Source organism: Mustela erminea, chromosome 5 (genome assembly GCF_009829155.1).
Source record: "Mustela erminea isolate mMusErm1 chromosome 5, mMusErm1.Pri, whole genome shotgun sequence".
NCBI lineage: Eukaryota > Metazoa > Chordata > Mammalia > Carnivora > Mustelidae > Mustela > Mustela erminea.
Window position 1 is genome coordinate 145097824 of NC_045618.1, and position 26426 is coordinate 145124249.

Here is a 26426-nt window from a genome sequence, read left to right on the forward strand (position 1 = left end):
TCTCGGCACCACCGACCTGCCCCTGCCCCTGCCCCACGGCTTCCCTGCAGTGGAGGACGTGCCCGCAGGGGAGCCCGGGCCCGGCCTAAGGCCGTCTGGACACCTTCCCGGACAACCCACCGGTCTGCAACGTCACTTTCCGGAGTCCACCCCGGGGCCCGGTCCGAGGGGCTCCCAGGGCGGTCCCGCGGGCACCACGGCCAAGGCAAAGCGCCTCGACGCGCCTGGGCAGCTAGCGAGGGCCGGCCTTGCCGGGAAGCCCAGCCCCGGTGCCCGCCCACAGCTGCCCGGCCGCGGGGACGCCGCAGCCCCCGACGGTCCCCGCACGAGCTTGTGTAAACAGGGAAGCCGCGGCGGACGAAAAGGCGCCCAGGAGGCGCGCTCCGCGGCCGGGCGGGGCTGCCCGCGGGTCCCGGCATCCCGCGCGGGGGGGGGGGGGGGCGGGGCGCCGTGACGCCATCGGCGGGCGCCGGGCCGGAGCCGGAAGTGTGGAGCCGCCAGTGTGGAGCCGCCGTCGCGGCGGCACGTGCGGAGCGTCCGGAGCGGCCCCCGCCGCGCGAGGCGGGTGAGACTGTGCTCCGGCCCCCCCGCCGGGCGCCGACCCGGCCTGACGCTCCCCGACCCCTTCCGGGGGGCCCTTACCGCTCCTGCATCCCCCTGAAAGCCCGCTTGGGGGGAGACTAGGGAGGGGGGCTTCGCGGAGTGGAGCCCGGCCTGGAGGTGATAGCGCAGACCGGCGGCCGCTGCCCCGCGGCGGCCGGGCCCTCATCTCGCCCCCGGAGCATGGCAGCCCGTCGGCTGGGCTCCGGCCCTTGCTTGGTGGGAAACCTTGGGCCCGTCCTCCGCCGTGGCCCCGCTTCCGTTTCTCCCTCTGTGATTAGGGCCGGTGACTTGGGTCTCGTGACCCAGACCGAGGAGGGTTTAACCTGTCCAGCCAGGGTGCAGCCAGGGAGCGAGGCAGCCGCCCCACTCGCACCGCGGGGCTCTGGGCCTCACAGCCCTCCGCCCAGATTCCAGGTGCACCCTCCTGGCACCTTTCCGCACTCACGTCGACCCGCTTCCTCCCAGGTCCCAGCCACCTGCCCGATCGCAACACCATGAGCTTCGTGGCCTATGAGGAGCTGATCAAAGAGGGTGACACGGCCATCCTGTCGCTGGGCCATGGTGCAATGGTAGCAGTGCGCGTGCAGCGTGGGGCACAGACCCAGACCCGGCATGGTGTCCTGCGGCACTCCGTAGACCTCATCGGCCGCCCCTTCGGCTCCAAGGTGACCTGTGGCCGGGGTGGCTGGGTGTATGTGCTGCACCCCACGCCTGAGCTCTGGACCCTGAACCTGCCGCACCGCACGCAGATCCTCTACTCCACCGACATTGCTCTGCTCACCATGATGCTGGAGCTCCGGCCTGGCTCTGTGGTCTGTGAATCCGGTGAGTTCTGTGGGCTACCTCAGTTCTGTTTCTGGAAAAGTGACGTGAAGATGGAGATCCGGCCCAGCATCGAGACAGCCTCCAGCCTGCCCTTCCTGAGGAGGTTGTGGGTGCTCAGCTTGTCTCTTGCAGGAAGTCTGGGGGGCTGACTGCAGGGAGTGAGACGTAGTGGAACTGGTTAGGAGGCTGGCGCTGTGACCTGAATGAGAGTTGATGGGGCAGGACCAGCGCTTTCCCCCGCCAGGAGCTGGTGTTCAGTGAGGGTCCTGCCTGCCTTGGTGGGGAGCCTCTCGGCTCTGGCCTGGCTGCCGACTGCCGTTCCCTACCTCTTGGCTGACAGAAGAGCAGGGAGCGCCTGGCCTAGCAGTCCCTGACCACCCCTTCCCGGAGGGAGGCCAGAGCTGCTCTGAGGTGCTCATTGTAGGTAGGGAGACTGCCTCAAGCTCATCCTCGGCCGGCAGCACTGTACCGAGTCCAGGGCCCGAGGTCCGTCCTGGCCCTTACACGCACATACATACACATGGGCAATGGGGCCAGCTAGGACGGAGATTGAAGCACACACCGCAGCCAGGAACAGCCCAGGCACGCGTGCACCTAGATTTCCAGCACGTTCGTCATGGGCTGCGCAGCTGGGCTCCAAGGTCACGAAGTTTCCACCAACTTTCCAACTTTCTGAGGACTCGAGGCCGTCCCTCCCTTCTGCATGTGGACAGTTGGATGGTTCCTGTTGCCCAGCCAAACACTCTGAAATGGGAAGGGTCAGGCACAGACCTGGGCTGTGGGTCAGAGGGTGGGCAGGGGCTGGGCACTGGCCATCTGCTCATCCGCCAGGGACCTGGGGTGATGGTGGCGGCAGGACAGTAGGACTGCAAGACGGTGCCACCCCCTGCTACTGTGTGTGCGGTGGGCATGCTTCTGGGCTCTGCTGTGCCGGCTCCTGGTCTAGGAACTGTGGGTCCGGCCCTGAGTAGCACAGGTCGGGTTTCTGCTTCCCGGAGCAGGGAGTCAGCCCAGTGTCACCATTTCAGTGCTGAGTTGATTGTCGTAAGGCTGCACGTTTGAGGGCGACTCCCAGGGGTCCCTCCAGCTGGTTTGGTCGGGGAAAACTTCTGACAAGATGTTCAGCTGGGAATGATGAGAAGGAGGCACTGCCAAGAGCCGAGGGAGAGCGTCTCCCTAAGGGCGAGCCATGCAAAGTGCGGGCCCAGCAAGGAGGCCCGAATGGCCAGAGCAGGTAGTGAGGTCAGGAGGAAACAGGCTCAGAGGGCCATTAGGGGTCGGACCCTGCGTGGTGTGGGGTGGGGAAGGCAGGTGTGACTGAGGTGAAGAGACCCTGTGCTGTGTTTGAGGCTGGATAGAGGGCGGCCGGGCCAGCTTGTGGTGGTCACCGCAGGCAGCGGGGTGGCAGGGTGGGAGTGGGGGGAGACACGAGTTACTAGTGGGTTGAATGCTGGGTGGAGAGGGGCACCGAGCGCGCCTCGGGGTGTCTGGCTGAGCTCTGGGCGCCTTTGACTGGGCTGGGGAAGGCTTGACAGGGAGGGGTTTGGGATTGGAGCGGGCCCAGCTTTGCTCTTGCTCCTGCTGAGTGTCAGTCAGCTGTTTGGGGCAGGGGTGGGGGATGCGTGTGCACTGGACACTGGGTAGGAGTCTGGAGGGCAGGGACATGGCCTTGCAGCGTGTTCATCAAGGCTGGCATCTGAAACCACGGGCGGCGGGGGGGTCATTGCGGGGGCGGGGCCGTGGCCCCGCTGGGGGCTGCCAGGTAGGAAGTCCAAGCTGAGGGGTGGCTGAAGGCAGCTAAGGAGTGGCCAGAACAGGTGGAAGAGAACCGGGGGACGATGATGCGGAAGACGGCGCCGTGTCGCCAGGTGGTTACCGTGTCCCAGCTCATTGCCGTGAGGCCGCGGGGAGAAGGACGGCGCTGCCCCCGTGTGTGCTGGAGGCGGGTGCGGGGCGGAGGGATGGGCGGCCTGAGCGGGCCAGGAGCTGGGGGAAGGGGCTCGGGACCAGCCACCGGGTGGAGGGTACGGGACAGGCCCGCGCTGCCCTGTCCACTCTGTCCAGACCCTGCGGGGCCTCTGGCGTGGGATTGGGTAGGGCTGCCACTCTCCCCCGCCCCCAGGCCCAAGGCAGACTTAAGAAATAAACCCCAGCTCCTGTCCCCACCCAGCCCTGGTGCAGCCCCAGCTGACCAGACTCTAGGCGGCCGGGACCTGACGGGCCGCTCTGGGAGCGATGCCCCCAAGTAACTGGGATCGTCTGTCCCCGTGGGGCCTGTGTGGGTCTTTCAGGGTGAGGGTGGAGTTCTTTCGAGTGTCCCCAGCAGGCCCGCCTGACATGCGTGCCGTCCCGTCAGGCACTGGCAGCGGCTCCGTGTCCCACGCCATCATCCGCACCATCGCGCCCACGGGCCACCTGCACACGGTGGAGTTTCACCAGCAGCGCGCGGAGAAGGCCCGGGAGGAGTTCCAGGAGCATCGGGTGGGCCGCTGGGTGACGGTGCGCAACCACGACGTGTGCCGCAGCGGCTTCGGCGTGACCCAGGTGGCAGATGCGGTTTTCCTGGACATCCCATCTCCTTGGGAGGCCGTGGGCCATGCCTGGGACGCCCTCAAGGTGGAAGGTACAGTGAGGGTTCTGGTGCGGCCCTGGGGCTAAGCTCCTGGGCTGGGCCTTGGGCCACCCGAAGCCCAGAGGGGTCAGAAACCACCAGGCCACGCAGCCTGCCCAGGCCAGGGCCCCTTTTGGCCCAAAATAGGGGTGGGTCAGGCTGGCTGAGGACTCAACATTGAGGTCAGCCCATGAGAGGGGGAGGTTGGAAGGAGTAGGGTCCGGGGAGAAGGCAGCCCCAGCTGACCCCTGCTCCTTGGCCTTGTCCCACTCTCACGCGGACGTGAGGTCTGAGTTCGCCGGGGAATGTGGCAGCTCTACCTCGGTGAGACGTGGGGCCCATGCCAGGGAACATCTCAGGGGTTGGAGGTCAGCCCCTGACCCCAGCCCTTGCCAGCGGAGTCTCCCTTCCCCCCAGCCACAAGCCGGCTGACGGCCCCTTTTAGGGAAGATGCTGGATGTGGAGGCGGGAAGGAGGCGGGAAGGTTGGCTCTTTGCCAGGGAGGAGCTGGTGAGGCCCTGGGTTTTTCCCTTTTCTGGAGAAGGAGCCGGCCCAGGCAGGGCCCCTTCCTCCTCCCTGCTGCGTAGTGCAGCCAGGAGAGCAGGGAGGGAGCCCAGGGGGCCCCCGGGGAAGGGCCGCCCCTCCGAAAGAGGTGCCAAGGCGCGGCTTCACGAGTGAGGGGCTCCAGGCAACAGTTCCCAGGGGGTCCCCTGTTGTGACCGTGACCCTGGGTTTTGCCAAGGTGGGCCTCGCTTCCCCACACCTGCAGGCCTTCCAGCTTTGCCCCCAGGCACCATAGTCCTGGGTCCCAGTCCCACGGAGGCTGGAGCCAGCTGCCCAGCCTGGGCCGAGCCCAGGGGTTCACACTCTTGGGCCTTCCTCCTGTCACGAAGCTTCCTTGCTGGTGGCCGGCCCTGGGTGCCGCCTATCGTCCCCATCCCCCAAGCTCCTCTAAGCTCCCTCCTTTGGGCTCTTGCTGTGTCTGATCTTGTTGGTCCCAGAGGCTCCCAACTTACTTGTGGGCCTTGCATTTTCCAGTGGCTCCCCTGCCTGCTCTGTGCAGACCCCCACGAAGGGCCGTCCCCAGGCTCTGTGGAACTTGGGCTGGCCCGCAGGCTTGGGCCCTCGCCTGGTGGGACGCATGGGGTCGGGTTCCTTCTTGGGGATGACCCTGCGCCCTCCCTGGGTTGGCTTCAGACTGCTCGTGCCTCCTCCAGGCCCACACCTTCTTGAAGACCTGTCGGGTGTGGGGGGGGTCTCTGTCCCCAGGTGTGGCTGACCAGGCCTCAGGGCCATTTGAGGACTCACCCGGCCATGTCCCTGTCCCCGCCGCAGCTTCCCCACACCCTCCCTGCTAGGACAGGGACGTGGGCTGGCCCCGGGCCAGGCTGAGGGACACCGCGGGTGGGCCGTGGTGGGAGGAGGCAGGAAGGGCTGTCAGCTCCGCCTGCACCCTGTCATCCTCGGCCGTCAGGCTCCGCTCGGAGTAGGCGCCTCCTGTTCCCCCGAGCAGGTGACAGCCTCTAATTTCCCGTGACAGCAGCAGCTCCCACCGCCTGTGAACCCCTTCCCCCGCTGCTGCCACACTGCATGGCTGGAGCTGTTCTGGGAGGGTGATCTGGCGGCTGCCAGGCAGAGGTTCCGCCCTGACCCCTGACGGGTGGTTCGTCCCGGCCCCAGGCCTTGGCTTCCTTGTGGAAGTGGAGGGTAGCGGAGCCCAAGTCCAGACAGAATCAGGGTCGTGGGCTCGGTCTAAGCGGTCCCTCCACGCAGCTCCAGGAGAGCTGCGGCCCCACCATGGTCTGGGCCCACGCCTGCCCCCCTCACCCCCGCTGCCCTGGGGACAGTGGGGGGTCCGGCCTCCCCCCTGCCACCCCCAGCCCTCCAACCCTGAGCCCGGCTCCCCACAGGTGGGCGCTTCTGTTCCTTCTCGCCGTGCATCGAGCAAGTGCAGCGGACCTGCCAGGCGCTGGCCGCCCGCGGCTTCTCGGAGCTCAGCACGCTGGAGGTCCTGCCGCAGGTGTTCAACGTGCGCACGGTCAGCCTGCCTGCGCCCGACCTGGGGGCCCTCCCGCACCCCGACGTGCACCCCTTCCGCAGCGGGACGCCCATGAAGGAGGCCGTGGGCCACACGGGCTACCTGACCTTCGCCACCAAGACCCCAGGCTAGTGGGCCTCCCGCCAGGACCTGCGGGGAGCGGGGAGCTAGCCACAGGCCGCCTTATATGGTCGGTGAGCCGCTGGGCCTGCCTTTAGACGGACCTTGGGGCCTGCGGCGGGCGGGGCAGGGCCTCCCACAGCCTGGTTCCCTCCCTGCAGCCTCTCTGGAGAGGAAAGCCTCCGGCCCATCACCCTGCTGGACGCCCCCACCCCCCGCTGCTGCTTTCTTGCTACAGAGTCTCCTGCTCTTCTGGTTGTTGAGGCCAAGGGCTATAGGTGGTGGGGCCCGGGTCTGACCACTTCCCAGGTAGCCCCAAACTGGCAGGGAGCAGGGCTGGAGCCAGGAGGAGGAGGAGGACCACCGGGGCTGGGGGCTGGGGCCCCCCAGAGCTGATTGTGCCCGGCTGGGGGCGGGAGAGGTAGGCTTTCTAGGTGGCCTCAGGCCTGAGCACACCCCCATCCCTGTCCCCGTGAGGTGCCCTGCAGGCCAAGTGGGGGTGCCCTGTACCCACTCCCATGGAAGGGAGGGGGCCCTGGGCAGCCCTGCCCGTCTGCCGCGCTTCTCTCGCAGCTGGAAGTGCCTTCCGTGGCCCCAGTCCAGCCAGAGCCCTGGCGTGTTGGTGAGAACAGCGCCCACGCGGCCAGGACCCTGAGGGGGACCGTGAAGTGCCTCAGGTAACCCGCCCAGCCCTCTCAGAGCTGTTGGAACCCCGGCTGGCCAGCCCTGGGGTTGCTTGGGAGCCTCTGCCCCTCACAGGAGGGCCAGGGGCAGGGGGGTGCATCCGGGACAGAGGGCAGCAGCCCTGGCTGCCAGCTCTGGGCCGAGCGGCCGGCATCCCCGCCTGCCTCGGTTGCATGAAGGGCCTGAGCGTCTGCCCTTGGCCTCCCCTGTCCTCCAGAGCTTCCGTTTCCCCCATTAGGACAAGAGCCCCAGGGAAGGTGCTGGCAGGGGGGCTGGAAATAAACACTGTTGTCTTGGCCATGCTCACTGGTCTCTTCGGTGACCCTCACACCAGACCCTTGTTCCCCAGTGCCAGTGTCCAGGCTGGACCTCCCCACACACAGCCCTGGCCCCCGCTGCTTCCTCTCCCTGTCAGACAGCAGCCTGGGACATGATGGACAAAGGGGCAAGTGTGTGGCCACCCCCACTCAGCTGCAGAAAGGGCCACTTGTCCTAGTGAGGGGGAGGGGGGGTCTGCCTGTGTGTGTGAGTGTGTGTGTGTGTGTGAGTGTGTGCGTGTGTGTGTGTGTGTGCGCGTGCGCACTTGTCCATCTGTGTGTCCCAGAGCACTGGACCCTGCCTTCACAGCCCGGCCTGGCATGGCATTTACAGCATGGACCGCCTCTTGTGCTTCTGGAAGGGCCTAGAACTCAAGAAGAACCCCCCCACACCCCCTCCAAAAACAGGCCTGCCCTTCCAGCCCCAGGCCTGTGAGTCCTTGCAAAGGTGCCAGGTGGGGTGGGCCTGCTGGAGGACTGGGCTCCTGGGGCAGCTTTAGAGGCCTGGGGGGCCTCCCTTCTCCTGCCCAGGCTCCTGACAGGACCTGAGTCCCATCAGAGTTCCTCTGGGGCCCTGGAACCACTAACCCAGTGTTCTTACTCTCCTCCCAGCACTCGTCCCGACCTCTGAGCAAATGCCTAGCTTGGGGGACAGGAGGGACCTGTGCCTTGGGCTGGCCTTGCAGAAAGCTGGGTGAGACCCCTGGCCCAGGTCATAACCCTCCATGCTCTGCAGAGCGCACGGATCTGCCCGAGCAGCCTCCTCCACGTGGCCTGAGGATGGCCTAGACTACAGCCCTGGGCGTCCCTGGGCCTGTGGGAGCTAGAGGATTGAGGTCAGGAGACCCTCACACCTGGCCCGGGGCAGCTCCGAAGTCCGGGGGGCCCTCTGGCCCCTCAGCTGTGCTGCCAGGCCCCACACAAGCCCCTGGGCATCAGCCTCACCCCAGGTAACCTCCAGGCCCCATTCAGCTTCAGCCTGGAGCTCCATGTCACCCTAAGCCCCCCAGGAACGCCTGTGCACCCTTTGAGACCCACACCGGTGTCTCCATGCCTCCCACCAGCAGCCTCGGGCTGCCCCACTATTCTCCCACATCGCCCAGCCCGCGATCCCCGGTGAGTGCGCCTCGGTTCTGCAGAAGGGGGTCCTGGGTCCAGAGGCACCACCAGCGCCCGTGGCGAGTGAGTCTGCAGGTCTGTGTCATCACCCCTGCAAGTCAGCGGCATGGGGCTGGTCACAGGGCGAGGATTCACCCAGATGCTCCCTGTGACGCTCCGTTTTTCCTGGAAATTCCTGTACTCACGCTGTGACACATCCTGCTGCCTCTACTGCTGCCCCCCACCCCCACCAAGGCCTAGGGTCCCTGAAGGCCTAGAGTCCCTGGCTCACCCAGTCCCTGGGCGGCAGCCCAGGATCCTGCCCTATGGACAGGATTAGAGTCTGCTTCGGTCTCCATGGAGGCTGGCTCCAGCCGCTTCCCCCAGGAAGGGCCCTCCCGCCTTGCCCTTGTCAGCCCTGGTGTGTGCTGCCTGAGCCCTTGCCATGCTTTGCCTTCCCTACCTGTGAGGGGCTCACCTCCCCCAGCGGGAGCCCCTGGGGCGGCGAGGGTCCTGGGACTGAGCCTGAATTTCCGACAGGCACTGGGTGGCAGGCCCCTGGGGGCCACACGTTGTCTAGCCATGTGACAGGGAAGGGCAGTTTGTTCTGTGAAGACAGACAGCGGGTGGACTTCCCCACACCTGCCCCCTACCCCTACTCTAGATCTGTGGCCCACCAACCTTCCCCCCCCACCCCCTAACCCTGTCTTCCAAGGAACATGGGCCCCTTGCCTCTGATACGTGGAAGCGAGGGCAGGCAGGCTCTGTGGGACCCCAGGCCCAGGGAGATGATCCTGTTCCTGACCCACCCTAGCTCACTGCACGTGTGGAGAAACTGAGGCCCAGAGAAAATGAGACTCGGGATACAGACCTCCAGCTTCTGCCTGCCCACCAGGGACCTTCTCCCACCCTGTGTGGTCCCCTAGGTTGTGACCCCAGAGGCCAAAGGGGAGAGAAATCTCTGCTGTAATCCTGGAAGACTCCTCAGAAGAGGTGACAGTCATACAGGGGCTGGAAGGGTGGGTGGAAATTGGAGGAGGCAGAGCAGGAAGCCTTGCCAGGTGGGAGTGGGTAGGCCTGGGGCAGGAGACCAGCTTGCAGGCCGGGAAGAGTAAGATGGGAAGTGCTGGTGGGAAGCTTCACTAGGTGTCTAGGACACCTCCTCCAGGCTGGGAGCTGCCTGCCCTGTTTGCAAGGCTGCTCCAAGCACAGGCCAACCGCCCAGACCCAGTGCCCCACTCTGCCCCACTCTGCCCCACTCTGCCGAAAGGCTTCTGGGCTCAGGGGGCAGCCTGGGGATGGCCCTGCCTCCAGGCGGGGCCTCAGGTGTGAGGGTACCCGGGTCAGCCTTGCTGGAGGTCTTAGCTCTTGATGACCCCCAGGAGGGAGTGTGCATGTGGGGGCTGATTGTGCCCGATTCTCAGAACCTTGCCCTCCTTGCCAGCCTCTCACGGGGTGCTCCCACCCAGCAAGTGCGGACCATGCCCCTCCTGGTGCTGAGGACCCAGACATTTGGGGCAGCCCAGCCTGTCCTTGGGGCTGGGAACCAGGCACAGACTGTGCAGGTGAGAAGTGCACGGTGGGAGCAAACAAAGCAGGGGAAGGGGGTTAAGCTCTGGGGGGCAGGGTGGGTGTGGGTGTGGTTGGGGGTTGGGACCGTCAGGAGGGCTTTGCCAGCAGGTGGCCCCTGCAGCCCCAGAGGGACCAGGAATCTGGACTTGAACTGGAGCCAGGATGGCCAGACTTCGCTCTGCCCTCCTCTGCGGGGCGAGGCGAGCCCTGATGGGCGCAGGCTCTGAGCCTGCCCGCTTCCCGTCCTCCCTCTGGCGCCATGGTGACAAGTCACCTCCCTCCTCCTGGCAGAGGACGACGAACACAGTGCCTGCCTTGGGCTGGGGGTGGGGAGGAGCTGCCATGAGATGAAGGATCAAGTCAGCATTTGCTCCGCAGTCCTCACGGAACATTTCTGGTCTATTTTTTTAAGTTAAAATTTATTTTTAAAAAAATAATGTCTGCACCCATTGTGGGGCTCAGACGCATGGCCCCGAGATCAGGAGTGGCGCGATGGCGCACTCGTCCGCCGGAGCCAGCCCGGTGCCCTGGAACGTCTGATTGTTCTCACTGCCGCCTCCAGGAAGCCCCCAGGCCCTGCGGCAGATTCCCAGGCGGCCAGAATTCGGCCGCGGCTGCTGGGTCCATCTGAGCGTGTCCTTTGCGACCTGAGGCAAGCCTTGAAGGGCGGTTGGCCCCAGGGGCGCTTGAGGACGACGAGAGAGACTTCCCCGCCCTCGTGCCCCCCGCGCTCCGAGGGAAGCGCGAAGTGAGGCGCCGCGAGCACCGCGGGGACCCGCCCGCCCCGGCGGCCCCGGACGCCTGCCCCCACCCAACGCGCCTCGCGGGCTCCCGGCCTCTCCCGGCCTCCCAGGTCCGCCGTGACCTCGGCGCTGCGCCCCCGCGCCCCCCGCGCCCCCCGCCGCGGCCGCGCGCTCCTCCCTTCTCGGGCGCAGGAGGGGCGGGCGGGCCCCTTCCGAGCCGCGGCCCCGGTCACGCGGCCCGCCCGCCGGCGCGGTGGGGAGGGAGACCCCGCGGGCGGGGTGCGGCGGGGCGGGCCGAGGGCCCCGGGCCCCGCCGAGCGAGGAGGGCGTTTCAAAGTCAGGCCGCCCCCGGAGCCGCGGCGTCGGCGGGAGGGAATAGCTCGGCTCCCACCAGGCCGAGAATAGCTCGGAATTGGGTCACCCTCACCCGGAGCTCCGGTCACAGCCTCCAGCCTCCGACAGTAATCAGCTTTCTCCCTGACATCTGTCCCTTCCGAGGGGGACGGGCTGGGCGCACGCCCATTTTTAGAAGGAGCAGAGGGGCCGGGGCGGGGAGGAGGGTCGGCGCACGGGTTGGCCCCGCACCCCCGCCCCGCCAGGCGGGCCACCCCATCGCCCCCCGCCGGCCACCTGCTGCTTCCCCCACCCGCGGCAGCCCCGCCACCGCGCCGGCCCGCGGGCGGATCAGGGAGCTCCGCCCCACCCCTGCTCGCTGGCCCACCTTGCCCTTTGCCTCCGGAGACCCCCTGTGACCTCCAGGGCCCCCCTTCCTTCCCTGGTGTTGGAAGGTCGTGTCCTCCGCCAGGCGGACTCCCGTGCTCTGTGCGGGCCGGGCCCTCCTCGCAAACCCACTCGGCGGTTCTCCTGTTCCCCGCGGCACGACCCGTCCCGACCCTGGCCGCACGCGGGTCCAGGAACCCTCCCTGGGGCTGCGACCCTCCCGCGGCCGCCAGGGACCAGCACACCACCCCGGACCTACAGAATGTGGAACCCGGGGTGGGGGGGCGCGCGGATTCCTGCCAGGGGACCTGGCGTCTCCCCAACCGTCCTCCTCCTGTTTCTTAAGCAAACCCAACACATCCTGAGCGTAAGCAGCCCAGCCAGCTCCAGGGAAGCTTCCAGACCATGGACCTCCCTCTCCAAGGCCAGGCTGTTGTCAATTAGGGCTTCGCTTTGCCTCAGCCTGGCTGGAATGTTTGTGTCAAGTCCCCAAATCCTTCCCCTGAGACGACTGTGTCTCCAGCTCATTTCACAAAATGAGACATTTGGGAAATGGGAAGCCTGAGTGGCTATTCCGTGGGTTGAAGGAACGATCATGAGCCCCTGAACGGGGAAAGTGGCTGGACACCGGGTGAGGGGAGTCAAGGCGGCGGGCAGAGCACAAGCCCAGCCCTCCTTGGACCTGGAAGGCTGTGCATTTTCTCGGCATTTGTATTTTCCTGACATTTTCCACGACGCCTTCTCTTAAAGGGGAAAATGCCCAGGGCTGCTTCAACCAATTGGTCGCTCTGGGTTCTGGGGCAGCAGCCCTGCCCCTGTCGGGGCTCAGACTCCCGCTCACAGCCTCCCCTCCTGGGGTCAGGGCCCTGGCGCTTTTCTAGGGTTTTCTAGCCTGGGGAAGGGTTGGGGGGACAGCGGGGTCACGCGCTGTAGGGCGGGCAGGAGGCAGTGAGCTGGTCCTTGGCAGGGCGACACGGAGCCGTCCATTCTCTGCTCCCCGCTGCGGCACGGATCCAGCGGCCACAGACCCAGACGTGGGTTTGGGGCTGGCAGAGGGGCCCCAGTGCGGAGCGTGGGAGAAGGGAGGATGGGGGTGCAGGGTCCCTTGCTTCCCACCCCCGAGAAGGCTCCGTCCCACACCCCGGAGGTAGCGCCTGCCCTGGCTTCTCAGCTCCGGGTGACCACCCTGTCTCCTCCTTTTAGACCCTCCCCTCAGCCCTGGACCCCTGCTCCACTGCTGCCAATAGGTCTGAACTGTCCCCCAGAAAATGGCTCAGAAATCCCTTTCATCACAGTGTAATGGGCATGCAGTGGGGGGCACCCAGGCCATTCTCCTGACTCAGGCGTCCCCTGGAACCCATGCCCCTTTCCCGTCCCTGCCCCTTCACCCCTGCCTTCCCCACAGCCGCTTGTGGCTCTCCCTACAGTCACCACATTTGCGAGAAGGTGGACCTAAGCGGGGCTGAAGCGGGAAGGAAGCGCGCTGGGAACCCGGGGCTGTGGCCTCAGAGGCACAGGCGGAGCCGGGAGGAAGCACGTGGCAGGGAGCGGCGCGCCCCTCCCCCCACCCGCCTGTGCCAGTGGCCGCGGCTCCCGGGTGCTGGGCGCAGAGGCGGGGAGGGCTCGGGGCTGCTGGACACGCGGGAGGCCTGTGGAGACTCTGGGCCCAGGAATGCCGGCCGCGGGCTGTGGGGCGGGGACGGCAGGGGTGACCGAGGCGTGTTGCTAAGCTACCCGCACAATGGACATTCCGGGCACTAGGCAACCAGGCGGGAGCTGTTTCCCGGGGAGGGGTAGGAACCAGAGGCCCGGCCTCTCCTATCCCCCAGCTCTGCTGCCCCCCAGCCTGAAGGTGCACAGGGTGCCTGGCCCCTCGGGGGAGAGTGCAGCCTCTTCCCAGTGCCTGATCCCCTGCGGCCTCCTCCGTGACCCAGGCCCAGGAGCTGGGCTCCTGCAACACGGGGTGACCCCGCCCTCCCTGCGGGCCCCCAGCCTCCGCCTCCTCTGCTCATGCTTCCTGGCTGGTGCCCCCAGCCCGGAGTCCAGATGCAGGGACTTTAGGGGGCCCTGGGCAGATCTTAGAGGCTTTGGTGGGACCCCAGTCCTCTGCCATCTGCTGTTTGTCCCTGGCTCTTGCGCTTGGCACCCCCACCTCGAGTCTGGCCAGGGCAGGCTCTGCTCGCAACCACGTCTGGCAGGGCCGTGGGCCCCCAGCGGCTGTCCCCGGTGTCCAGCCTGGCCTTTGTTTGTCTGGGACAAGCCAAGGGCTTTTGTTTTGCTCCCTTCAGGCTCCACTTCCTCCCTCCGCGGAGAGACTGCTAAGGAGCTCTGGGCCCAAGTGCCACCGGCTGGCGGGGAGGGGGGCGGCTCAGCAGGCTAGGGAGGGAGGTCCACGTGTCCACACCGCCGGCTTCCCACCCCACAGCCCTGACTGAACTCCTAGGTCAGGCCACCAGACCTTTGCCCACGCATCTCCCCCATCCAGCGCCTTCTCCCCCCCTGGGCCCCTGCACTAGGGCTCCCCCGGCTCCTCTCATAGCCTGGAGAGACCAGTGGAGGCCGCCAGCCCCTCTCACCCCACTACGCTCCGGCGCACGTGCAAGCATGTGCACACGCGAGCGCGCGCGCGCGCACACACACACACACAGCAAACACACGCACAGGCCAGGCATCACGGGATCCCGGGAGGAGCCAGTTTGGGTGGCAGAGTGCGGGGCGCTCTGCCTCGAGCCTCCCCCCACGAGCAAGCCCCGCCCCAGGCCAGTGGCACAGCAGCTGCGCCTGCCTCAGGACAGCCTCCTAACACCCAGCTCTCTCCCCTTCCTGCGGCCCCCAGCCCTGAAGCCTGGTGGCCTGCCTATCCGGGGAACACCCAGATACAGACACGCCCCAACAGAGCTGAGGCCCCCACAGCTGCCCCAGGCCCAGCATAGCGTTTGGGGTGGGGTCTGCACCCCAGCCGGTGCTGTCACTCCTCGGGAGCCAAGCCCAGGGACTGGCGGCTTCCGCCCCTCCCCCATGCCATTCATTTTCCCAGGAGGAAGGCTGGGCCTGGCCTAGGCTGAGTTGGGGCCCCTTGGGGTCTCTTTTAGGCTGAGAGCTGGGGACAAAGAGGCAGCTGCCAGCGGGGGGGGGGGGGGTGGGGGTGGGAACGGCGGCCTTTGTGCGCGTCCGGCCCCTCTTGGTGACCTCACTGCCGGCCAGTGAAGGGCCCTTTCTTCCCAAAGGCGGCCGTTGGGAATCCGCCTGGGGACAAAGCCGCTGCCAGGCGGGGAACAAGTGAGTGGACGGCCCCCCTCATGGCATAAATTAGGGGGCCTGAGGTGGAGGAGGGGAGGGCAGCTGCAGCTGGCCCCTGAGGCAGAGCACATCCATGCGCGTGTGCAAACATACAGACAGACGGACAGCCCCCCCCCCCACTTACAAACGGGTGCATGGGGCTGCCCCCGTGCAAGCCTCATTCATTCATTCCTCCCGCGTGGGGCGCGCTGGCCTGGGGACACAGCATCTGCTGGTGAAGCCGTGAGGACGTCTGCGGGGCACTGGGCATCCCTGGGCGCAGGGACTCTGGTCCCCAGCGGGAGCTGGGACTGAGTCTGCAGGTGGACCCCCAGAGCTCCCTGTCTGCAGGTGCCTGAGGTCCAGCGGGTGCCCCGGCCTGAGATCCCATGGCAGGTGTCTCGGCCTTCCCGCTCACCAGGTGAGGTCAGGAAAACAACTGGTTTCAGATGAGTGGTATTGACCCTCAGCCCTCCCTGCCCAGGGCACTGCCCCTGCCCCAGGGATGACTCCTGTGTGAGACCCTTGGGATGAGGGGGGAAGGGGTCCAGGGTGGCCAACGGCAGCAGACCCATGTGGACGTCAGGAGGCTCAGCCAGCATGGGTCACCACACTGTCCCTCAGGCCGCCTCACGAATGCACCAGGTCCCCTCCGGCAACTTGCTTAGCCTCCCTGCGCCCTGGAAACACTTGTCCCCATCCCCACAGCTTCAGGCCAGGCAAGCTTCCCCCCCCCCCCCCGTGGAGGCAGTGGGCTTGGAGCTGGCCCTGGACGGTCAGCTGGGTCCCAGAGCCAGGCACGGCTGCTGTCAGGCCCAGGGGCTCTCCCTCAGAGAATGGTGGCCCTGCCTGCCGTGAGTGCAGTCTGGCCCTGGTGTCCTGGCCCTGCTGATGACCGACGCTGCGAAGGCCTCTGACCCGGTGAAGGGCACTGGCCCTCCCATGGGTCCCATCCCTGGAGGGGACGTATGTGCAGCTCAGGGCTCTCTCCATAGTGCTCCCGGCTGCCCCTCCCACACTGGGAAGCCTTGACCTGAGGCCTAGGGTCGGGGTCCAGAGAACTTTGAAGCTTGCTGTCACCGCAGCAGCACAGAGAGCCCTGAGATTTCTGGGCGGCTCCAAAGCTCTTTTGCAACCCCTGAGACCACAGCCCACCCGGAAGCGGGAAGGACCCTGGGGTGGCTGGGCACCTGCTGGGTGCTGGGCATTTCTGCACCCCCCTCCCTTCTATGGAACGGGAGACTGAACACCCACGGGCTGCGCCCAGCATCCAGGGGCGGGCGGCCGGCCAGGAGGGGGCCCGCAGACGCCGGGGCGCGCAGCCCCGCTCCCCCGCCCCAGGCCGGGAAGCCCTGCGCCCTTCCGAAGCTGGGAGCGGGAGCCGGGAGCCGGGAGCCCGCGCACTCGGGACGGGAGCGGGGAGGGGGAGCGCTTTGGGCCGCGTTGCCATGGCGCCGCCGCGGGCCGCCCGGTGCACGTTCCCAGCGCACCTCCCGGGACTGCCGCTGCCGGGACTCGGGCTCCGGCCGGGTCAGGGGCTGCTCCCAGTCGCCCAGCCCCGCTCCAGCCCCGCTCCAGCCCCAGGCCCCGGCCCACCGGCGTCTGCCCGGGCGGGGGGGAGGGGTGTCCCAGGGCGGACCGCGTCTGTCCCACCTCGTCACGCCAGCGCGCGCGCACGCACACACCGCGCCGCGTACCCGTGCACGCGCAGAGCACACACGTGCACACACGTGCGCAACCGCACGAGGCGCTCCGCGGAGCGGCGGGAGCCACTGCCCTGGAGTCCCCAGGAGCTTCACGTCCACCCCCAGGCGAAGCGGGAGGCAAGATGTCCGCGCAGAGCTTCAGTTCCCAGACCTGCCCGGGCTCCTGGAGCGCGGCTTCGGGGGTCTTGGCCTCCTCTGCTTGCCAAGTGCTGCGGAGGAGAGGCGGCTCTGCTGGACTAGGACTTAGGGGACACCCTGGTCTAAAAGGAGGACATGAATGGCTCTGAGTTCAGATGAGGTCTGCCTCCAGGAGGCTTTGGGACCTACTGGGCTCCTTGGCACGTGATGGCTGCGGCCACCCCCAGGTCTCCCCGTGGGCCCCCTTCACAGACAGTGGCCCAGAGACACACGGGTGGGTAGCTGCCTTGGCCAAGGCCTCGGGCTGTCACCGGGGCCAGTGGAGCACAGAGAGGCCCTGGGGCCCTGGGCAGCTGGCCCTGACTCCCTTTGTCACCTGATGTCAAAGGGTGGGGTCTGGACATCAGGGAAGGACCCAGGTTCCGTGAGCTTCTGCAGGACCCCACTGAGGGTGGGCAGGGACAGAGGCAGTGGCTGCTGGGAGGCTCCAGAAGGCTTCCTTGGGCAGAGGCAGGGGCTGGAACCAGGGTGCTGGGGCGGGGCAGGGCAGGAGTCAGCGGACGTCAGGGGAGGAGGCAGGAAGAGAGCCTTCCTTTCTCCTGGGGCAGAACTGATGGCAAGGAGGCTTCCCTTGTGTGGAGCTCAGGGCTATGGTGAGGCCACACCAGAGGCCAGAAGTTAAGGTCCTCCACCGGCCAGCTGTATCCTGGGTCACCAGGAGGTCATGCTAGGGCTGGTGCCATCAGCCCCTGTGCCCTGCTCCTGCCTGGCCCCGGCCTGCCGTGCTTGGTGACAGGTGCTCTTTGCCTGGTTCACCACCATCTGTGCTGTCCTGCTTGCTGCTGACCCCACAGTGCCATGTGGGGCCCCTGTCAGCCTGGGGACAGCCCTGGGAGGCCTGCTGGGGGGAAACTGAGGCTGGAGAAGAGCAGGATGGCAGGGCTCCATAAGCCTCCAGAGCAACCAGAGGGAGGCCCAGGAAGGGGGAGGAGCACCTTCCTTCTCACAGCTGCCCTTCCTGACCCTGAGGGCCCAGACCCCAGCCCAGGTACACCTGTGGGCTCCTTCCCTCTTTTCAACTTCTTTCTTGACTTTCTCCACCCTGTTCCCCTAGAGCCCGAAACACAGGAGCTGTAGTGGGGCCTGAGGACAGAGGAGGGGCTGGAGATTACCCAGAGGAGGGGGTGTCTCTCCAAGGCCAGAGCAGAGCCCCAAGGGGCCAGCGCAGGGGGCTGCGGGCAGGAAGGGGGAGCTGGGGTTACCCGGGAGGGGGGACGCGCCTGCGGGGAGAAGGGCGCAGGCAGCGTGGGCTCCTTGTCTGCCAGGCGGGGGCGCACCCTGACGGCGCTGCACCCCGTGGGGCCTGACGCGGGTCCGCCAGACCCAGCTCCGAGGGGCGGCGGAAGCTTCGAGAACCACGGGGCTCCGCGCCGACCTTCCGCCGTGGCGCGTGGTTGTGGCGTTGACGGGTCGCGGAGCCCCCACGGGCAACCAGCTCGGGCCCGGAGCCGCGGCCACCTGTCCGCCAGCGCGAGGGCAGGTGCGCTCGGCGGGGACCCAGGAGCGACAGCTGCGCGGCCGGCCCGCGGCTCGCTCTCCGCGGTTCCCTCCACCCGGCCAGGACCCCGGTCCCGGACGCCGGGTCGCGGGCGCCGCCTGGCGGCCGCTCTTCCCCGCAGCGCACGACCAGCGCCGGCCCAAGGTCAAGGGGGCCGCGTGCCCAGCAGGTGCGGGGACAGCGCGGGCTGGCTGTGGGGAGGGCCAGGGGCGTGGAGGGGGTGGGGGTGGCGGAGGGTTTGGTCGGGTCCTCCTTGTCCCCTAGAGCTCTCACCGGGAGGGGTCCCCTGAGGCGCCCTCCCAAGCCTGCCGTTGCCCAGGCTTAGCAAGGGAGGGACACCCACGGGACAAGTCTCTGCTAGGCTTGGTGGAGCTGTGGCGGTCGGGCCTCGGGGAAAGCGCCGGGTCCCAGCGGGCCACCTGAATTGCTGTATCACACCTGGCTCTCTGTTCTTGGGGACTTTCTGATTCCGGATGCAGTCCTGCCCCTCAAGGCGCCCCCAGCTCGCCCAACAGCCAGCGACGCGGACTCTCACCTGACCCCGGGTCACGCACCTCAAGGCCTTTGCCTGGGCTGTGGTCTGCCTGCAGGCGCTCCCGGATCCTGTACAGCCCGGCTCTCAGGCCCGCCCCACTAGCCATGTCCTTTCTTCTGAGTGTCCGGGTGGGCAGGGAGAGCGGAAAGCTGGGTGTCCCAGGGCAAGTGAGGCATCTGGAGCTGGGAGGCGAGGGCCGCGGGGAGTGCCCTGGGCCTGCCTAAGCTGGCCTACCTGGAGGGAAGCATGAGGAGGCTGTAGGGGGGTGCCCACGCGAGACCTCAGGGTGAGGGCTGCGGCCGGTGACTCACTGCCCCAGGCCCCAGGGTGGCAATAGGCAAGGGACAAGTGCTCTGTGCCCATTGCATCTTTGTGCCTTTATTGTTATTTTTATTTTTTAAAGATTTTTTATTTGTTTGACAGACAGATCACAAGTAGGCAGCGAGGCAGGTGGAGAGAGGGGGAAGCAGGCTCCCCGCTGAGCAGAGAGCCCGATGCGGGACTCGATCCCAGGACCCTGAGATCATGACCTGCGCCGAAGGCAGAGGCTTAACCCACTGAGCCACCCAGGCGCCCCTTCTTCCTCTTCTTTTTTTTTTTTAAAGAGAGAAAGAGAGAGAGCATGAAATGCAACAGGTCAGAGGGAGAAGCAGACCCCCTGCTCAGCCGGGAGCCGGATGTGGGGCTCCATCTCGGGACTCCAGGATCATGACCTGAGCTGAAGGCAGTCGCTTAACCCACTGAGCCGCCCAGGCGTCCTGCATCTTTGTGCTTTTAATAACCAGCTCCTGTCGTTAGTGAGCCAGACCTGGGGAGTTCTCCCACTCACCTGCTTCTGTGACTGTCCCCCACACGTATTCTCTCTGGTCAGGCAGGTCAGACCCCTGGGAGTCCCCACCTCCGGGGCCGCCCTCACCGCGCCACCCCAGATCCTCGCCCTGGGTCCCTCACTCTGCCTGCTGCTCTGCCCGCACCCCCGCAGGCCCCCGCCCTCGCCCCACGGCTCCCAGTTCAGCGCCCGCCCCTGCCACCAGGTGAGTACCCAACCAGGCAGCCAGTCCTGAAAGCCTTGGAGGCTCCCGCGGCTCCCGGGGGGCCGTCATCCAGCTGCTCCGTGCCCGCTCTGCCCCTGACTCCCTGCTGAGCTCTGCCGGGCCCTCGGGTATGCCTGGCCCCGGGCTCTGCGCTCCGCCCCTGCTACTCCCTCACCCCTGGGGGCTCGGTGTAAAAGGTGTGCCCCTCAAGGACCGTCCTCCGACGCCCCCACCGGGGGGCACACGTGCGGTGTATGCACCCACCCTGAGCTATGTGCCCCGTGACCCTCATCTGCCTTCCCCCTGGACACGGGGACACTCCTGGGGCTGGTGCTGCCGACCTCCCCGTACCCCAGGACAGGGCCCCCATGGAAGTGTGCTGCGGGAACACAGGAGGCCCTCCCGGACTCAGGAGGTCACCCCTCTCTGCTGTCCTCCTGCCTGCTCGGTGGGGGCCGTTTGCCGTCATTCACTCCAAGAAACAGTCATGGGTTGGTCAGGTGCTGTTCTAGGGACTGACTATCCTGCCAGGAAGAAACCAGTTTTGTGACCTTAGAGTCCATATGGAGACAAGCGTGACTGGACATGTGCTGTGGCTTCTGGCCGCGGGACTCCCCGCCGAGCCCAGTGGGCCGGATCGCCACTAGTCTCAGCAGGTGGTGTGTGCTGTCGGTCCCGCTGCCCTTGGGGGTTCACTACTGGCCGCTCAGCGGTCAGACCGGACATGCCGAGGACCAGGGACCGGAGCCAAGGAGCCGATCCTTTCTGCAGGGCCGGCCACCAGGAGGTCACAGGGCTGCCTGTAACCAGGCACAAGATGGAAGTAGTTCCGTTCTCTGCCCTCCCCAGGGAAACAGAGCAACCCAGACAGTGAGAGAGAAGGGTGGCCCGGACCCAGACCTCAGGGGTCCTGGGGGGACCCTCCAAGCCCATTCCCACCACGTGAGCTCTGGTGCAGTGTCCCTCTTGGCAGAGGGTTCCTGCCTCTGCCTGACACCCTGGACCTTGGGCACCTTGCTGTCCGGCCCCGGACTGGCCAGGAAGATGACAAGACCAAGGAGGCCACAGCGTGCTCTCCTGGGGGAGGGGCTCGCTTCCGTGAGGGCTGCCTGTGTCCCTTCAGCTCCTCGCCCGGCTAGGTGCTCAGCCAAGGGCGGTTGGTCAGTGGCGAGGGTGGCAACACAGCAGCCTGGCCAGTCCTCTCACCACACAGGCCCCGGTCTGGGGGCCCCTGGGCAGGGGGATGAGGTGGTGGCTATAGGGCAAGTTCATGACCGCGACACCAGGACCCCGCTACGGGTGCAGTAGTAGACCAAGGTTCTTTGAATCCTGACGAGCAGAAAAGCAGGTGATTTTATCTGAGATTTCATTTTCTAAGGGGCACCCGGGTGGCTCAGTGGGTTAAAGCCTCTGCCGTCGGCTCAGGTCATGATCCCAGGGTCCCTGGATGGAGCCCCGAGTTAGGCTCCCTGCCGAGCAGAGAGCCTGCTTCCTCCTCTCTCTGCCGGTCTCCCTGCCTACTTGTGATCTCTGTCAAATAAATAAAAATTCTTTAAAATTTTTTTTTTTTTCTTTTGGCAAGTGGTGCTCACTCCTGGCTGAGCCCCGAGGCAGCGGATGGTGAACAGCCCGTGGAGCTACTGGAATCTGGGACTTTCCCCTCGTATTCAGCAAGTTCTTGAACAGGTATTGTGCAGAGAACACTACTTCCCAAGAAGAGTTCCCTGAAAGGACATGGGGCGTCTGGGAGGCAGCGCGGGGTGGCCTGGCGAGGGTGACGCGGGAGCCAGAGGCCGGGGCGCTGTGGGAGGGGCGCCGGCGCGGAAGTCACGCCCGCAGCCTGGCCAGGTAGGGAGGCGACCGGACCATCCAGCTCTGCGTCCCAGGCCCCTGGAGGACGGGGACCGGGACACTCATGTCAGCGTGAGGACTGGCCATGATCGCTTGGGAAACAGGCTGCAGGGGAAAGGCCCAAGAGTTTAGATTTTATTCTGAGAGCACGCAAGCACGGGGAGGGGCAGCAGAGAGAGACAGAGTCTCAAGCAGACTCCGCGGCGGAGCACGAAACCAGACCCGGGGCTCCATCCCACGACTCTGAGATCGTGACCTGAGCCGAAACCGAGTGAGACGCTCAACTGACGGGGCCGGGCCACCCAGGCGCCCCGCAATGTCTCAAGTTTAAAGGATTATTGTGTAAATCCAATGGCCTGTGTCGTGACCGTGCGGTGAAGGCGAGATGTGGGGGCAGGCGGTGCTGCTCGAACGGGCGCCGCGGCCTCCCGGCCGCTCAGGAACGTGCTCGGATCCGAAGAGGAGTAGGAAGGAGGTATTTTTCCCGTTATAATTCACAATGAAGAGCCATGAGGAAGGAATGAGACACCGGTTTGAGACAGTATTTCTTTTGAAGTTTTCCCATTAAAAGGGATGCGGGGCGGGGGCTGGGAGCCTGGCTGGCGGTTGGTAGAGCCCGCCACTCTTGATCTCCAAGCTGCTGTTTGAGCTCCATGCTGGGTATAGAGGTTACTTGAAAATATATATATATATATATTTAAATATTTTATTTTTTTGAAAGAGAGAGGGAGCACAAGCAGAGGGAGCGGGAGAAGCAGACTTCCCGCTGAGCAGGGAGCCCGATGCGGGGCTCGATCCCAAGACCCTGGCAGCGTTGAAGGCAGAGGCTTAATGACTGAGCCACCCAGACACCCCTTAAAAAAAAAAAAGGCCACAGGGTTTATTGATGTTTGGAGCCTAATGTGGTGCTCGTGAGCCAGAGGCCTCCTCAGCCTTCAGCGCTAAGGGCCCACTTAAGCCCCGGAGAGCTGAGATCCGGCCCCAGTCTGAGCTCTCGGCCGATGCCCCAGGCGGGCCGCCGAGTTCCGGGGCTGTGCACAGCCCGTCCGGGAGCACCTGCGGGTAGGACCTGCCCTCCAGGTGAACTGGAGCAGGAGTTCTGCTGAGCGGGGGCTGTCCCAGACGCGTGTGCCTTTCCTAGGTGCCCTGGAGGCAGGGCAGTTCCCCGACAGGTAATCTCCGGAGGGTCTGATTCATCCGGGAGACGACGCTGAAGCTGCCTTGGGGCGCTCCTGAGAATGAAGCGTGTGCGAAGCGCCTCACACAGGGCCTGGCGCGGGGGCTCGGTCCAGGACGGTTTGGAGAATGAAGCATTTATGGCAGAAGCGTGGGCGCCTGGGTGGCTCGATCCGCGAAGCGTCCGACTGGTCTCAGCTCGGGTCTCGACTGAGCTCGGCGGACAGTATGCCGGGGTCATTTGCCCTCTGTGCCCGCCCCTCCTCGCTTGCTCTCAGATCAGTCCCAGTAAAAGCCACCATCACACACGTCCTGACCACCTGGGTACCCTCAAACTCGCACCCAGGGGCCCAATCTGGGCCCTGCCCCAGCCCCCTCCCTCAGCCTCCTTGGCCCAGGACGCCCCCAGCCTCACCAGAGCACACTCAGCTCCCTCCCAGCTCGCGCCGCCAGAGTCAGATGGAGCGCCCAGCACGGCACGCCCTCTGCCACCCTGGCCGGACTGCGGTTTCTTCGGGGCCACACGGTGACGGACCCGCTCCCACCGGCAGCACAGCACGAAGCATGCAGCAGAGCTGGACGCACGGGTTCCGGTGTCCGCGAGCAGTGGAAGCCTAGTGTGCTACGGTGCCTCTGTGTGGGAGAGCGTTTAAAAATTTCCAGTTTCCCCCAAAGTATCCTTTTTTAACCTGTACAGTTTGTTTCTTGTCACTTCTGGGCCTCGGGCTCATTTGCATGGCTGGGTAGGCTGCCCCGTCTCTATGTGGGTCACCTGGAAGACCTTCGCAGGAGAGGCGGCAGCAGAAGCGTGCTGGCAGGAGGCTAGAAGCAGAACAAGGTCCTGCTTTCAGGTAACAGGCAGAAACCGGCAGGGAAGCGGCCCCCAGTGAGTGGGACTCGTCCTTGCTGGAGGCGGAGCCGGGAGGTGCCGAGGGCTCAGGAGCTCTAGAACCACCCGGTCAGAAATACCAGCTCTCTAACGAGGAGATGAGCTGCAACAGCACACCTTAACTCATGCCTCTTCTCCGGGGAGAGGAGCTTCCGTTTCCCCGCTCTGCTACAGGTAAGGCCACCTCCTGCCTGCAGGGGCTCGGGGGCGGAACGGGAGACCACATCTCCCCTGGGCTGTTCTCTGGTCCCCACACTCTGGGACTGCTTACGTCAACGGCCACCCCTTCCTCTGCCACAGGACTCGGATCCGTGCTCCGTGCTGTCACCTCCTTAGGCCACTGCCACCGAGGGACCTGCGAACCCCTCCCCGTGCCTGGCGCGTCCTGCCGAGACATCGTTCCGTACCCAGGCGGGACAGCAAATGAAGGTGACTCAGAACAGACTCACACCTCAGACTCACATCCTTTCTCCGCCGCACAGATAAGCTGAGAGATTTTTATTGCACTAATAGTTACGGGTATACTAATATCTCAAAATACTGAATCATTTCAGACATACGATTACAATAGTCATACAACGGACGGAGTGGGGACAGGAACCAGCGCGCTGGGGGGCACATCCGTATTGTACATCAAAATCAATGGCAAATATTTCTCCAATTATTCTTAGAAAAATACTAGACAGATTAGAAGCTGAAAAGCTTTGCTTAATAACAACCTGTATATACAGGATAAGCTTAGACCTTCAAAAACCAGGTAAAAACTGGCCAAGTAAAACACATGGGAAACACGGGTTAACACACGTACTAAGCGGCAGCAGATGCCGTACCGAGGCACTGTACCAAAATAAAGCATCCACCGCCCGCAGGAGACGGTTCGTTCCGTCGGTCTTCATGACGACTTCGCTACCGGTAGACCGACTTAGTCTAATGTGGGTCAGGACTGACCCGAGAGCAAAGCTGTCTCACGGGAGGTAAAGAAAGCACACATTCCCAGCCAGGTTTTGCGTGAACATGGATTGTACTGTTTAATGCAGACCCAAGGCCGAACAGTTCTGGGGGTAGGTTTTACTAACATTACAGGTTCTCCTCATGTAAGACCGTAAGAATACAATAGTGTTACGAGCCCGATTCAAGTGACACGCGGCAGCCCCCTAGGACACGGACGGCTCCCAGCCGGGGACAAGGAAAGCTCCGTCCGTGTCGCCAGCGTTCCTGACGGGAGCGTCATCAGGTGCAAGGAACTAGAACAGGTCGGACAGGGGACGTCATGCCTTAAGTCACGCGAGGATGACGCGATCATCTCCACGACCGGGAGCCACACGAGCACGCGCACCGGCCCCCGAGACCTCCCTCCCTCACAGGCGCGCTCAGAGCTCGTGGCCGGAAAAGCTAGAGATCACCTTGTTTGAAGCGAAACAATGGAGATTTTAAAAGGAAACCGACACTGAACTTTCAAATCAGACTTTGAAAATGAAGTCAAGCCTGGGGCAGGACAGGCCTCAGGCACTTGAGTTTAGAAACTCCGAGATTTTAAGCGCACCCGCGAGCAGCCCTAAAAAGGACTTTGGCCAAAGTGAGCTCCCAGTGGTCTGCATGGGGACCTGCAGGCGCCAGGGGTGGGATGCGCACATGGGAAGGGCTCAAAGCCCAAAGACACAAAAATGCCCTTGGACTCCACGATCCGCTGAGTCCCACTGCCACAGTTCTAGCAGGAGACACACAGGGAGGGCGCTTAGCTATCGGGCAGCGCGGAGACAAAACGGCAATCTCGAGGGCCACAGTTTTATCCTCCTCTCGGTGTCAGGGCCACTCATTCCCTTATCTCTTATTTTTCGCTGCCTGCGGTGACCAAATCAGTATCTCTGAAAGAAAAGGACGGGCTGCCCGCGTCCAAGAGCCGTCCGTCCTCTAGTAGGGTTATTGGGTGAGAGGTGACAACAGCAAGTCTGTTCGCCACCATGCGGGAACCGACACGTTACCAAGGCACTTGAGAACAATGGGAAATTCTCTTCTTCCCATCAACTGGCAGTCACAGAACCGGGTCCCCAGAAAGCAAGTATAGACACCCGCATGCCCTTTAACGAAAGGGAACCCACCACACGCGGACAGACCTTACTGGCTCTTTCTGGCCCTTGAGACACCGCCACGTGCCACTGACATGAGCTCCGAAGCCCAGCGGGTGCGCAGAGCTGTCGCTGCTCGGCCCGAGCGGGAGATGTTCTGATGCCGGGGCCGCGCCCCTCCTCGGGCAAGCTGGCGAGGTCTGGTCCCGCAGAGCTACTCGCTGCCGCTATGGAACAGCACGGGGTGTGCGCAGGGAGTCTGTCCGCGACGCAGCCTCCAACAGCAGCAGCCTGGGACGCGCCACACTCAGGCACTTCGGGAGGCTTAGCGCGACCCGACAGCGGCAACTCATCTCCAGCTTTCCTGATCTTGCCACAGGGATGGGTGTTTCCTTTTTTTTTTAAGGTCTCCTAACGTCACTTAAATGTTCCCAGCCTTACTGATGACCATTGAAAACTGTGACTTCAGAGTTTACAACAAAAACTTGAAGGTAATAACTTGGTGTTTTATCCCTTCTTCAGGGCAGTCTCAAAGGTTTTTTTTTTTGCTACTAATTTTCATAATTTTCTTATGTTGCACAGGAAACAAAAGAGGTTCCCCTCTAAACGCAGAGTATGGGGGAAAATACAGACACCATTTTCCAAACAAAAAATGCTTATGAAAAAAAAAAAAAACCCCAGAAAATCCAAAAACAAACAAAAAACCCTTCACCCTATTAACTTGGGTTGAACCAATCAGGCCTCCGAAACAAAGGAAAAAGCCCCCGAGCCCTCTGCTGTAGGTAGCGCAACAGAACATATACCAAAAATCTCCCCGCCTCATAATCGTTCCAGTGTCCTGTCAGCCTATGTCTGTATCTAGA

The 26426-nt window shown here is 64.7% G+C and overlaps 2 protein-coding genes across 3 annotated transcripts; both read left to right on the forward strand.

Moving 5' to 3' along the window:
- The first annotated feature begins 425 nt into the window (after positions 1 to 425).
- TRMT61A (tRNA methyltransferase 61A) lies at positions 426 to 7179 on the forward strand. 2 transcript variants are annotated; one of them, XM_032345429.1, is made up of 4 exons: positions 426 to 565; positions 1069 to 1428; positions 3785 to 4051; positions 5950 to 7179. In XM_032345429.1, the coding sequence occupies exons 2-4, from the start codon at positions 1098 to 1100 to the stop codon at positions 6207 to 6209; spliced, it is 858 nt and encodes a 285-aa protein (XP_032201320.1). In that variant the 5' UTR covers positions 426 to 565; positions 1069 to 1097; the 3' UTR covers positions 6210 to 7179. The 2 variants fall into 2 exon arrangements, with proteins under 2 accessions (XP_032201320.1, XP_032201321.1); XM_032345430.1 differs by lacking the exon at positions 426 to 565 and adding an exon at positions 572 to 720.
- A 354-nt stretch (positions 7180 to 7533) lies between these two features.
- On the forward strand, positions 7534 to 26260 carry LOC116590239 (formin-like protein 5). The gene is made up of 8 exons (XM_032341830.1): positions 7534 to 7653; positions 8263 to 8380; positions 10549 to 10721; positions 17933 to 18181; positions 23049 to 23064; positions 23097 to 23282; positions 23644 to 23671; positions 23798 to 26260. Exons 1-8 carry the CDS (start codon positions 7534 to 7536, stop codon positions 23922 to 23924), a joined length of 1017 nt encoding a protein of 338 aa, XP_032197721.1. The 3' UTR covers positions 23925 to 26260.
- Positions 26261 to 26426: the final 166 nt, after the last annotated feature.